At 45.7% G+C, this 12,863-nt stretch overlaps 1 protein-coding gene across 1 annotated transcript; it reads right to left on the minus strand.

The window, feature by feature from the left end:
• Nucleotides 1-948: 948 nt before the first annotated feature.
• On the minus strand, nt 949-6,976 carry TMEM207 (transmembrane protein 207; the record flags this gene model as incomplete). The annotated part of the gene is made up of 5 exons (XM_008644620.2): nt 949-3,028; nt 3,957-4,096; nt 4,544-4,588; nt 5,008-5,045; nt 6,854-6,976. Coding segments are annotated over 5 exons (495 nt in total), but the record flags the coding sequence as incomplete, so codon positions are not given.
• Between the last annotated feature and the right edge of the window lie 5,887 nt (nt 6,977-12,863).

Here is a 12,863-nt window from a genome sequence, read left to right on the forward strand (position 1 = left end):
CAGGAAGTATAAGTCAGAGGATGAGTGGCAGCCAGAGAGTCACAGCAGGACAAGTGCTTTTCCAAGGTGAACCATATTCCTAAGGTGATGAATTATAAGGGAATGGCTCTTCTTTCCTTGCAGTTCTGGAAACATCAGCCAAATTCCATTAACTGCTCTCATTAAGAGCTGAGTGCTTATAAAAATATCAATTACGTGGCAAAATCTCTGCTTGTGTAAGAATGGGAACAGAGGTCTGGAGAAACCTTGTCTATTCTGCTGCAGCACATGGGAGTGAGGTGGCAAGCTGGGACAAGCAGCTTTCTTTGGGAATAATAGGTTGGTGGGGCCACCCAGAACGCTTTTGTAGAAGGAAGAAACCCATCCTCTTGTCCATTCCAGTGATCAGGAAGCCAAGGACCAGGGCCCCTTCTCAGGGTACTCCCCTACCCCAAACCAGCAGCAATATTAATTTATGTCCTCCCCCCTCCCCCCAGCAACCCTACAGGAGCTCATTTTTGCAAATACCTCCTGGCTTTCAGCAGTTTTTGGAAGCTCCCATGGCTCCTGTCATGTTGGACAGGTACCACAGCACACAGGTTCTCCCATGCTGGTGACTCCAGATGGAGCCTGATTTTGTGACAGCCACTAGCTTACTTTACTACGAGCCACTTGTCGCAATTCTGATGGAATAATTTTATTCATTTTGTGCATAATTAAAGCACCTCAAACATGAAACCGAATGCACACAAGTAGCAGGGGAACAAACCCATTCCCTCGAATGTTTGTCTCTGCTGAAAGCCTTGCTTGCCCTCTGTTGGGTGGCTGGGGAAGCTTTTATCACCTCGGGTAAAAGCTTTTACCACTGGTCCTTGAGAAATAGGGATGCAGAGGGATTGGAGGCATTGAAACCAGAGCAGTCCTTGCTTGTTAGCCTCTCCAGCCATCTGATTAGAAGGTGACATTCAGTGAAATTAAAGGCAGCAATTTATTTAGAGCCAAGCCATTAATAAGCAAGAGGCAGTAATGTTTTATGCAGCACATAATGCAGACAACCTGTGGAGTTCACTGCCACGAAGGGGTCACTGAAGCAAACACAGTGTGTAGGTGGGAATCAAGTGATGGCTGATTTAATGCCCACTAACAGGCTATGCAAGCTGCAGTGACAAACATAATCAAATCTCATGCTTCAGGGCATAAATTGAAGGGGTTGAGTGGTGGAAGCAGTTATGTACGTGAAAGATCTGATCCTGAGAGGTGCTGATTACCTGCAATTCTTACCATGTTCAGCCAGCAAAAGGACACTCAGAAGTTGGTTGACTTCTCCCCTGGCTGAGTCTGTACTTGCTAATTTTCCTTATTAATAAACCCAGTAATATTTTAGCCTGCTGGCACAAACATTCTTTTGGCTACAAGTAACATTTATTTCCTTTCACACAAGAGTCAAACATTAAAGCTGCTTCTAAAGTAAGATTTTAGGGAGATAATTTGCAGTGGTGCTGGCGAATAATTTTCTCTCAAAATATGCTGCAATTCTTTATTGAGCAGAGGTACTTACATAGAATCATTATGAGAATATTATAACCTTTAGTGGATTTATCTTCCCAGTTTCCTTCCTGAGCACAGGAACTGGTGCTAACCTCACTCTACAGGTGGGGAGGTGGCCCATGAGGCAGGCTGTGGGCTTCCATTAATCTTTTGGGATTCTAATCCCAGGTGGACCCAGCTGCCCAAATTGGGCTCATGGCTCCATGGGAGTACAGAGCATGGGACCAGGTGTGACATTACCTTCTGCAGCAAGAGAGGTCTGACTGCACCCCCAGCCACTGAGAGAGCAGAGGCAGAGAGGTCAGGCAGGCTGAATTCAGCCTTCAGTGAACTGCCCATGACAAACAAAAGGAAATCTTTGCTTTCATCTGGAATCCAGCTAAGGGGGAAATTCAGCATCCTTCTTCAGTAATTTGAGAACTAGTTAGTCTAATACCTCCAAGGAATGACTTTTGTTTAGCTGATCCTGCTTGGGCACAAGGCAGTCTGGATGGCTTCTTGTTTTTCCATCCTGTCTGCAGTGATCCCCTCAAAGAAAATGGCATTCTTTCTCCTAATAGATTTCTGTAGGTAAGTGCTAAGTACCTAAGCCCCCAATTCATGTCTGTGGGGAACTTCCAGTGGGTTCTGGGCCATTCAAAGCCTAGTGGTCTGCAGTGCTAGGGCATGAGTAGCTGGGGACAGTCGCCATGAAATTAAGAACAGCTCAAATGAGCAAACTCACTTTTTTATGCCCTGTAACCAGCTCCTACCACTGCTACTCCTCCATAATCCCTGTCTCTTGTTTTCTCTTCCCTGGCCATAAATTTGCTGCCTTTTGCACTAGACAAATCTGATATGCTGTGCTAAATATTTCAAATGTGGCAAATGATCCTTCATCACAGAGTGGCATGATTGCATTACAATGTATTAGAACAACATGACTTTGCCAGAGGGTGTTTCTTGGCACAGCGCCGAGAGAAGGAGGCAGCCCAAGTTTGAGAAGTAACTACCAAGTCATTTATCAACATTCGGTCCTAAAACACACTGGGTTGCACCAGCTCAAGCAGCCTTAGAGAGATAAATCTAGAGGCTGAGCCAGAAACCCCAAATACAGACATGCCTTTGAGGAAGCTTCTTGAAATCCAGAGACATCAAAATGTCAAGCTGAGCTCCAGTGACAGATTCAACACATACTTTTGGCATTTATTCTGTTGCATTTAGTCTTGTCTTTCAGGTTCAGATGAAATATGTGCTGCTTTTCAGTCTCTTGGCCAACCTGTGGAAAGGGCTGATTTGATCTCACACTCCTTCAGCATGATGGAAGATCTCTGATGAAACAAGTAGGATCACTGAAAGCCAACATGTGGTGTCTAGAACTTGTTTTCCTTCACAACATCCTCATAAGATGGAGGCAATTCAGTTCCCTCAAGGCTGAAGCGTGGGGCAGGAGAACAGGAAATCTCTGCAGTCGTGCAGGGGCTCAGGGATCCAGAGAATGGGCATGGAGGTGCTTCAGTAGCTGGGGAAAAAGCAAAGTCACAACTCTGCAGCAGACAGGCATGAAGGGCAAGCGTGGGAGCGAGAGGGGTGAGCCCAGGAGGAGCTGCCAAACCACTTGGAAACAAGATAGGCATGGATGTAATTTTTGAAGGATGGCATCACAAAGTCTTTCACCACGAATTCCAGATACAAGAAGTTGGGACAGAGGAATTTGGGTGGGTTTGGGTCCTCCCTGTGGAGACACTGTCCATGACCACCCAGAAAGCAGGTAATATGCCCTCTGGGAAGGGCTTAGCCTAGTAACAGGATTAGCTTTATTTTTCTTGGAGGGATGTTGTCTGGCCCAGCCTGCTGGCCATACTCCAGGGCAGTTCTGGATGCTACACATAGTCATTAAAGCCCAGTCCTCAAAATATGGGTGTTCCTGGGGGAATGTTCAGGGCGGCTGCCACAATGAACAGCACCCACCAAGATAATCTTTTGACAGACGCCAGGGTGTATCAGCCAGTTGAGCTGTCTACTGGGGTGGCTCAAGTCAGCCCAGTACAGTTTTGCCTGAGTGAGAAATGAAGGACACATGCTGAAAAGGACTGCCTGATCCCAGAGCCTGTGGGCTGCTGAGTGCCCTGGCACTGAGGAGAAAGTCCCACACACCTCCACTGTTAGCCTGACCAAGCCCCAGCCAGACACCTTTGGGACACATGGACACACAGGGGCAGCTCCAAGGTATGGCTTGGAGAAAAGTGGATGTGGCTTCAGCCCTCCAGTCCATGGTCTCGATGTGTCCCCAAGATACCAGAGTTGGGCACTCCCACTGTTCACCAGTAATACAGCTCCTGGTTGCTTCCCAGCTCCCACTCAAGCTTGACTGCTTTTTACTGGGTTATGGATGGGCCACAGGAAGGCCACCAGGGCCAGCAGGACCTTGCAGCAGGGACAGGACTAACCACAAAAGGCATCTGAGCTGCTGAGGGCAAAGACAGCCACGGTGCGTCGGGAGAGGCACCTCCGCCGCTTCAGCCAGCACTGCAGGCAGCAGCAGATCCCGCAGGACAGAAGCACAGCCAGGAAAAACATCATCAGGAACCTAAGGCAGAGGCAGCAGGGGAGGAACAGTACTGTCACCATCTGCAGGCAGCACCGACAGATGGCTGCACATCTTCAAATTAACATATTCATTAACATCTTTTGCAAATAGCCCTTAAATGTTGTGGTTTCCCCACCAGCACACTGGACACGATCAAAGTCCCCAGAAACCAATGTCTCGCTCCTGAGTGCTCAGCAGCAAGTGCTGGCTGGAAATTCAAACATTTCTCCCTGAAATCATCCATCGTTTTTTCCCAGCTCAGTTGTCAGCATACAGTGAGGGAGGATATGGATAAATGATTTCCATTAGTTTGTAAAGACAGAACACAGGGACAGCCCAGGAGCAATGCTCTCTAGCTATCAGTCTCTCTTAATGCCTTTCTCTCCATATATCCATCAAAGAATATTATTTGCCAGTTTTTCCCTCTAAAGCAGATCTGAAACTTACCACACATACCAGCTGCTAAAGTTTTCATCGCTCTGTCCAGCACACCTAAAAAGGGAAGAATAAAAAGGACTTCCAGTCCAGGGTGAGTGGGCTGCTGTACCCACCCCAGCACGTGTCTACCAACACAAAGAGAAGCGCCATCAGTAAGTAGAAGATTGAGAAGTTTTCTTCCATGAAGGAAGCCCTATTAAAAATTTCTCTATGTGGATGGGAGCAATGAAGATGATGCAAGAAGCAGAGTGCCACTTGTTTGCCTTTCAACACTGACGCCCGCCACCAGCGTTTTTGCTGAAAACCCAAAGGGTTGCCAGCCTCCATTTCCTCTTTTGGAAAAAACCCCTAAATGGCCTTTTTCTGGGAGTCCTTGTTCCTCTGCTGTGCTGGTGTGCCAGGCAGAAGCACAGCACTCCTGAAAGAGCCTGAGGTGGGGACAGCCGTGGGTGAGAGAATGAAGCCACACTCACCTCTCGCCAAGCTCACAGTCCGACCCAGAGTCTGCTAACTGAAAACACACACGTAAATCAGTGAGGGCAGGTATGTGGGGTTTTTTTACCATTTACCAGTGTAATTACTGTTCTTAGAGTGGGAAGTTGGAGAGGAAGAGACATGCAAGTGCTGGTCCTGCAGGGTTGAAACCAGACCTCTCCTTAGGAATCCACGTCTGTGGGTCTCTGCTCTGAGCCAGCTCATATCAAAACCAGCAGAGAACCTCACCAAGAGCTCAATAAATTCAATAGCTTTCAGATGAAAGCTAGGCCAAGCAGAAAGCATTCCTTTTGATCTGAAAGAGGGAAAGACAAGAGCAGGGAAACACCAACTGGAGTCTGAGACCTGCTTACTGCACTGGGCTTTGCTATTCAGAAATATCTGTTGAAAATTCCCCATAACCAAATTCTTGTTCTGTGGCTCATTTTTTTTTGGGAGCTAATTGTGAATACAGCTGTAAATTGGAGCTGTTTTGACCAGAAGTGTGCTCTACCCAGCATTTTCCTGTTTTCAGATAGTAGTGGTGCATCATTCCCAGAGTCAGGTTTCAGGTATTGCAAATATGTGAACCTGAAACTTGTTTTTCAGGTATATTTTCTACTCTCAGCTCATGCCAGTTTATTTTTGCAAGCCTTGTTGATCTTAGCCTCAGTTTCATATTATCTGTGCAAAAAGTAACCAGACCAGTTCATCAGTATAATTGAATCCAATTCAATAGATTTTTTTGGCTGTCTGGTGTTAGGTGTGTTATTAGAGTTGCCCAATGTTGCTACAAAAAAATTCAGGTCAGGTATAGAATTGTGATAACACTGGAAAGCAGAATGAACAAGATAGAGGAATTTAGATTTATTTCTTGGAAAAAAACTATTAGAATGTAATTTGTAAATAATTACTTTGGACTTCCCTCTGCATATATCCAAAACACTAAGAGATTTCTGACCCTGAGTGAAACTGGAAGGCTCTGTTCTGAATTCGAAATTTGTATCAAATATGCATAACTGAAAGATCTCATTTTAAATCTCTAATTAACAGGACTTCTTTTTGTTATGCAAGGCTTGAGCCACTGTAAACAGCAAGAAATCCCCCCACAAATCTCTATAATGTGTCTGATCCTGTGCACACACTGCCTTTCAGTCCCTAGTTTCACCAGAGACCTTTGGATATAGTAAGTCTTTCATATAAAGCATTATCTGTGAAATATCATGAGTGGCTGAAACCCAAATGAGGAATAGAGAAAAAGACAGAAGCTTCAGCTCTTCCAGATGTGTCCTTTTAAAACTGAGCTAATTTTCCATGTCACATAGGCACCCTGGTGCAGAATATTTTAATTCTTTTGCGTTTTTTTGCACTTCAACTGATTATTAAAATAACAGGTCAAAAGCAGATAGCTGACTGCTGTGATTACATGTATCCTGAGTATTCTTCATGGCTGAATGACAACCTCTGGACTCTCTTTTATCATCCTTCAAACCACCTCAGCAGAGCCACCTTAGCGTGGTTAGACTGCAGCAAAGTGCATCTGCTCTGAGGCAGGAATCTGTCAGAGCAGCCAAACACCCACCCGTGCTGCTGAAGCCCCAAGCTCTTCCATTTCAATTGCCACAGACAGAATAAAGGACTAGGGCAGTCATGTTTTCTCTGCATTAATTGGAATTTTTGTGAGCATTAAATCTTCACCAAATTCATTAGGTCCTTAAAAAAATCCTTCACACACACAAAAAAAGAAATCACAACAAAAACTGATGTCTAAATTCTATAAAAGTTGGAATCTTCCCCCCACAAAACCCCTAAAATCAGCCTGGTCCCAGTGAAGGGTTTGGTTACCTGGAAGGAGGTTAAACACAGAACTCCAGTTCCTGCTGTGATCCACGAAGTTAAACACAAAGCTCGAGGTCTCCGCATTATTAGTGTGAGAAATATTGGAAGAGCTTTGTTTGCAGCCTTGTTTTACCCTCTGTCATTTGGTGCTTTTAAAACTTCTCTGCACATCGTGCCTGCAGCCAGAGAACACGTTACCCAATGGCTTCCTGTGCCTCAGAAATTACCGCTAGCCAGGCAGTAAATTTGGGTTTGCAGGGACACAAACAGCTACCAGAAGTTAAAGGAACACTGGTTTAAGGTCAGCACCTTGCAGTTGTTTCGGTATTTTCATAGCTGTTCACAAATTCCTGTTGCTGAAGCTTAGTTCCATATTAACCCACGGCTGCATTTAACAGGACCTGCTACAAATAAAGAGTCACTGGAGTCCGTGCAGTGGGGCCACACTTTCATTGCATGCTGCCTTCAGATGGAATATTGGCATTACAGAAAAAGCATGTCCTGTGCACTGTGCCTACCACCTCAAACCTGCACCAAGGATGAAGGAAACCCTTCCCAGACTGAGACAACCACCATCAGCACCATTACTGCTGTTATGCAGTTGCCAGGGTTTGGTTTGACAGGAAAATGCAGCCAAAAAGACCCCATACATCCCCAATGGTTCTTACAAGAGACACAAAATTTTTAATCCTGAAGATTGATTCAATTCCTATAGATCATCCAGATGATGTGGTTAAACAGGGGTAGAAGATGGTTTGCACCGTAGCTCTGATCCCCTCAGAAGGGACAATCCCAGTTTGTTCAGCAGTCAGTAATAGGTTGTCACCGAAGTTTACAGCCCGTGGCTGAAATGCACCATTAACTGCGGTTCTTCCAGATTTAACACTAAGGGTGTTGCCATGAATATGTTTAGTTGTCACTCCAGAGTTAAGCATTATGTTGGGATGCCATTACTTCTGTAATGATTGACAAAGCCGAGCTGCTCTTGAGATGTACCTCTGTGGCTTTGCTTCAGCTGAAAGGTCAAGAAGTCTAACCAGCTGTGATATACATACACAACACAGGTTTGTTATTTAATGTTCAAGTTTTGCATAAACCCAGGCCAAGCCTTGGTGTTCTCTAATGTTTACTTTCAGCTCAGCACTAATGAAAGGCGAGTCCCTGAAATGATGCCCGCTGAGAAAGCATCTCTCATGATGGTGCTAAGTACATGTGCTATGGAATATAAATGGTCTGAACATGCTGTCCTGCTTCAGACCAATCCTTTTCAGTGTTGCTCAACAGTAAATTGCCAAACCAATTTCTTAGCTGTTTTCTTAAAAGAAAAAGCTCCTGCAGTATAAAAATGTGCACAGCCTTGCTGGGAACTGTGTGACTCCTACAATTTCAGGCTTCAATGAGGTTGTCCATCATTGAACTAATTTCAGTTTTCTTCCTCTCACAATTACTTCCCTCATGCCAGCATCCAGGGTACTTTCAATTTAGAACCACCAAACGGATCAACTCCAGTATTTCAGGGGGCAAGTACCTCAATGAGCTCCTGGTACCGAAAAATAACATGTGGCAACTTATTACTGTCTCTGTCCGGCTCTGTGGCTCACACACATGCATGCACAAGTGCACAGCCAGCTTCAGTATAAGGTCGGTGGCAAAGAGGCAGGAAGGGTCTTTGTGTGGGTTCCTACAAGAGCTTTTACAGCTCCCACCCTGCGAAAGGGTCAGAGGCAAAATACCCAGAGCACTGCAAAACCCAAGCTTTTATATGGGGGGCGGGAAAAGGCGGGACTAGGGAACAGGGACCAATGGGAAAGCTCTGGAGGAGTGGTGAAGGGCAAGGGCCAACATCCAACCACAAACACAGAACTGGGGTATATTACCATAAGAGCACATGGCATTCTGGGAGAGGCTTCTTTCCCTTACCGTGACCTTAAGTCTTTGGCACCAGAGACTGTCCTACCAAGAGCTCTCTCTGTCCCTTGTGCCACAGGCTAATCGGCCACCACAGCAACTGTACTAGATCTGTTTCCAGAAGAAAAGGGAAATGATTGAATTCTGTCACTGCTTAGCTCCTGGCCTTGAGGCAAACTTTGATGTTTTCTGCTGGTTGGCCCCATACAGGAGTTCCAAGGGATGATGGCAGTTTGTGAAGCCTGTCCCGCATTCTCTGTAGTGGTGTCAAGAGCAGAGAGAGTTGGCTTAAAGGGGCTCCATGAATAGCCTTGTGTTTTGCTTCAGGAGTCATTGCAATACTGAAAAGAGCTGCTGCTTCAGCAAGAAAACTCCCCCTGTCCATGATCAGCTGAGCAGCTTGAATACATGAATGTCATAAAGGGCCTCAGCACTGGCTCTAAGACAGTCAGGACTGGACACCACAAACCCAGAGGAGTTTTGCACTGAAATTCATGGTGGGCTGGGACCCCCCTGCTGCTCCTTGCCTGCTGTGGCACCGCTGCCTTCAGGTTTTGCAAAACTGAGAGCCCCATCTTCTGGATAGCTCTGTGTCCGAGGGCTAGCTCCAGCCTCAGGGATTTCTCCAGGCTTTTTGTCATTCCCCCAGAAGGAGATACATGCATACATACTCGCACACACACATCAAGATAAGCCCTGCTCCCTCCTCCTCTGCTTACTGGATGAAAAGTTTGGGATCTCTTTCCTCCTCAATTATATCCACCTCGCTGGGGGACTTGGGAGGCTGCTCCCTGATAGATGTTAACTCATGGCCATTAGATTAATGTGCTGTTATTTCCTCATCACCTTATGTCGTTGCTAGGTGACAAATGCATCTCCCAGGCAGCAATGGGAACTACCGAAACATACAGCAATTTATGACTGTCCATTACCGCTCTCCTTAAAGTGCCTGGTCCTTTCCATTGGAAGAAGACATGCAGTTCCAGGATCACCCAAAGGGTGACTTTCAGAGTTGCCACAGAAACCACCTCCACTGGGGGCTGGGTCTTTCTGGGCTTCATGAAAGGCATGAAAGGGAATGCAAGATGGGAAGACAGGAGGAATTTGGGAGGACTTGTCAAGTCTGAGAAGGTCAGGGTTGGGTTAAGGGTCTGAATTTCAGGAAATGGGCTCCAAATTGTATTTATGTGCACTAGAAGTGATGACCTGTGTTTGCCTAAGTGCCATACAATTAATTTCATACATGTTTTTATATAGAGCCAAAGTTTCAGGGAACACCTGGGGACTTCTAGATTTTGGCAAGAGTGGGAGGCAATTTACTGGCAAACAGAAGTTCCCACAAAACCCCTGGCAGCCTGTAAGCACAGCTAGCAGCTTAAACTTGTTTAAAGCTCTTCCTAGGCTGGCTTCAGAGCATTTGGTGGTTGCTGGGGATGACTTTTGGGAAAGCAACCTTGCTAGGCTCTGACCAGGCTCCCAGAACAGCCCAGAATGAGACTGTCAAAGACTCAGGAAGAGAAGAAGGAGAGTGGCAGCAGGAGAGGTGGGACAGGGAACAGAATGGAGAACACCCAGAGACATGGAAGGGAGACAAGGAACAGCAGGGCAGCCCTGCTCTCTGCGCTGAGGTCAACTGACAAGAGTTAAGCATGCGTTTGCTTTTTTATGCTGCAGTGTTTTCGTATCACCACCACAATCAATTCTTGCTCCAGTTCAAGGCCACTGGGATCTCTCCTGTCCCCACTGGACTGCACCACCACAACTATTTCAGCCTTTGCTTTTGCCGCTGCATCCTTGGCATCGAGGCTGAGGCAGGCTGCCACCATCCCTCCTGGCCTGGCCTAGGAAGACTCAGCAGGTAAATTCAGTTTAGCCCAAGAGAAGAGCAGAATAATGGGGAGGATTGAGCATGTCCTCTTTTCAGTGGGAGAACTAAAGCAGCTTCAGTCTCATCCTCCATAATGGAAGCCACAAGCAGCTACTCGTACCCTACGCACACACTGAGATGACTAAATCCAGCACTGGGGAGAGCTTTTTAAACTAATGGCCAGTGCTGGCACAGGAACAAATGGGAGCAAACCAACCATGAATAAATTGAGGCTGGAAATGCAAAGAAGATTCACCCCATCCGGAGCAGCAAGGTTGAGCAGCAGCTTGTCCGTGGGAGGAGTGTGGGCATGAAACCAAACGGCTCCCGGGACGCAAGTCAGCGAGCTCCCACACGAGATGTAACCACTTCAACGGGACTTGCTGACCCAGGGAGCCCTTTCCCACCCCATGGAACCACCCCAGTGGGTCCTTAGACCCTCAAACCCCTCCACATGCACAGGAGTCAGCCAAGGTGGCCCCGGGCTTGAGTGAGCGAGGAAGGATGGACATTTTAAACCAAGCTCTGGTAGAGCTGGCACAGCCTGTTGTCTTTCAAAAGGATTATAACCAGTTGCTGCTCCCTGATGAATGTGGCCCTTTGTGAGCCTGTGCGGGGGACGTGCTGCACAGGGGGAAGGAGAGACTCCGGGCACGGATTTAAATGAATGCAAACAAGGATGGCATTGTTCTGCTGCATCCTCCCCAGGAGCAAGGCTTTGCAGGTCACCCCTCAGATCTGAGGCAACTGCGGCTACCTCATCATGTTGGATGGTCCAGAGAGCCCTTTTGTTTGCCCTGGTGTACCAGCAGGGAAAATCCAGCAGAGAAGGATGGATTCTGCCTGGCAGGAAGCTAAAGGAAAAGGAATCTCCTTTAGGTTATGCAAGAGAGATTTCTCCTGTATGTGCGTGCATATCCCATACTGAGAACTACAGAAAACTGAGCTCAATACACAGGTGTTCATACATTCATGGAAGTCAAAACTAAAATTACCCAAAGTCCCAACACTGAAGTTTTCCGTGAAATTGCTGTGATTTGTCCAAATACTGCTGTTCCGGCCCTATAAAGAACACCTGAAATAAATACTGTAACAACTGAAATATTAAGTTTATCTGAAAGGAATTAGGCAGGAGCTTTCTTGCTCTGGAATTCTTGTGCTTTGGGAAGTGAACATTTCCAGCAAACACCTTGTGTGTGCTGATGACTTTGGTGCTGACTCTGGTCTCACCATCAAATACAGAAATCAGTCTGCAGTGATTCACTGAGAGCTGTGTTGTGGTGGGGCAGGGTGAAGCTGAAAGAGTTAGAGAAGTGGCTATTTTTTTTCCCCTTCCAAGTTGAGTTTTGTCTTTAAATCTTAAGTTGGATCCTAAAAAAAAAGTGCCAAAATAACAGGATTTGGGCTAAACCTAGCAGTTGTTTTGTTGTATGGGAGAATTCAGAGCTCAGAATTACCTTTTGAGATCTACTGCACCTGAGAAACAAATGATAGTTGGACTTCTCTTATTTCTGGCTTGGACATTAGGACATGAAATAATTCCCAGCTCTATCACTGACTTCCCAAATACCCATGAACTTCTGTGTGTTACAGCTCACCTGGAAAAAGAGTTTAAGAGATCTTTCATCTCAATCTCTCCAGATACCACTGTACCTCACACAGAGCATATCAGAAAACAGTTCAAAGAGCTGGAGAACCCTCAAGAGTTAAGAAACAGGAAAGCAGAATTAAGGTTAAAGCTGATAAAATTAAAACCAGCTTGAATAAAGAGAAAGATGAAGTATACCAGAATTACAAAGTTATCACCAGGAGAAATTTTTCTCTTTTCATTTTCTAATGTGAAGTTGAAGCTGATTACAACTACTTGAACCCTGAAGTCTGCTGCTGTTTCTTTGTACTCCAACAGGTCCTCTTTTAATCAGTTAAAATGGTATGTGGATTTAATCATTAAAAATTATAGTTAGGCTTTTGTACTTTCTCATAATACCTCTTTTTTTTTGTTGTTACTCCATTGCCAGGAGCTAAGAAATTACAGTGAAAAAATTAAAAGCCTTTAGTATTTTCATCCCTGTAATTTACTTAGCTGCTGGATGTAAAAAGACAAAAGGAGAATAAATTGCTTGAAAGCAAATAGAGGCTTCATTTTCCTCTGCCTTTGAGTTACTGATATCACACTGGACACCGCATGGAAGGTTTTGGCTGAGAAATTAGCATGAGACTATCTGGCACATCCTGAAACAC

Source organism: Corvus brachyrhynchos, unplaced genomic scaffold, assembly GCF_000691975.1.
Source record: "Corvus brachyrhynchos isolate BGI_N302 unplaced genomic scaffold, ASM69197v1 scaffold162, whole genome shotgun sequence".
Lineage (NCBI taxonomy): Eukaryota > Metazoa > Chordata > Aves > Passeriformes > Corvidae > Corvus > Corvus brachyrhynchos.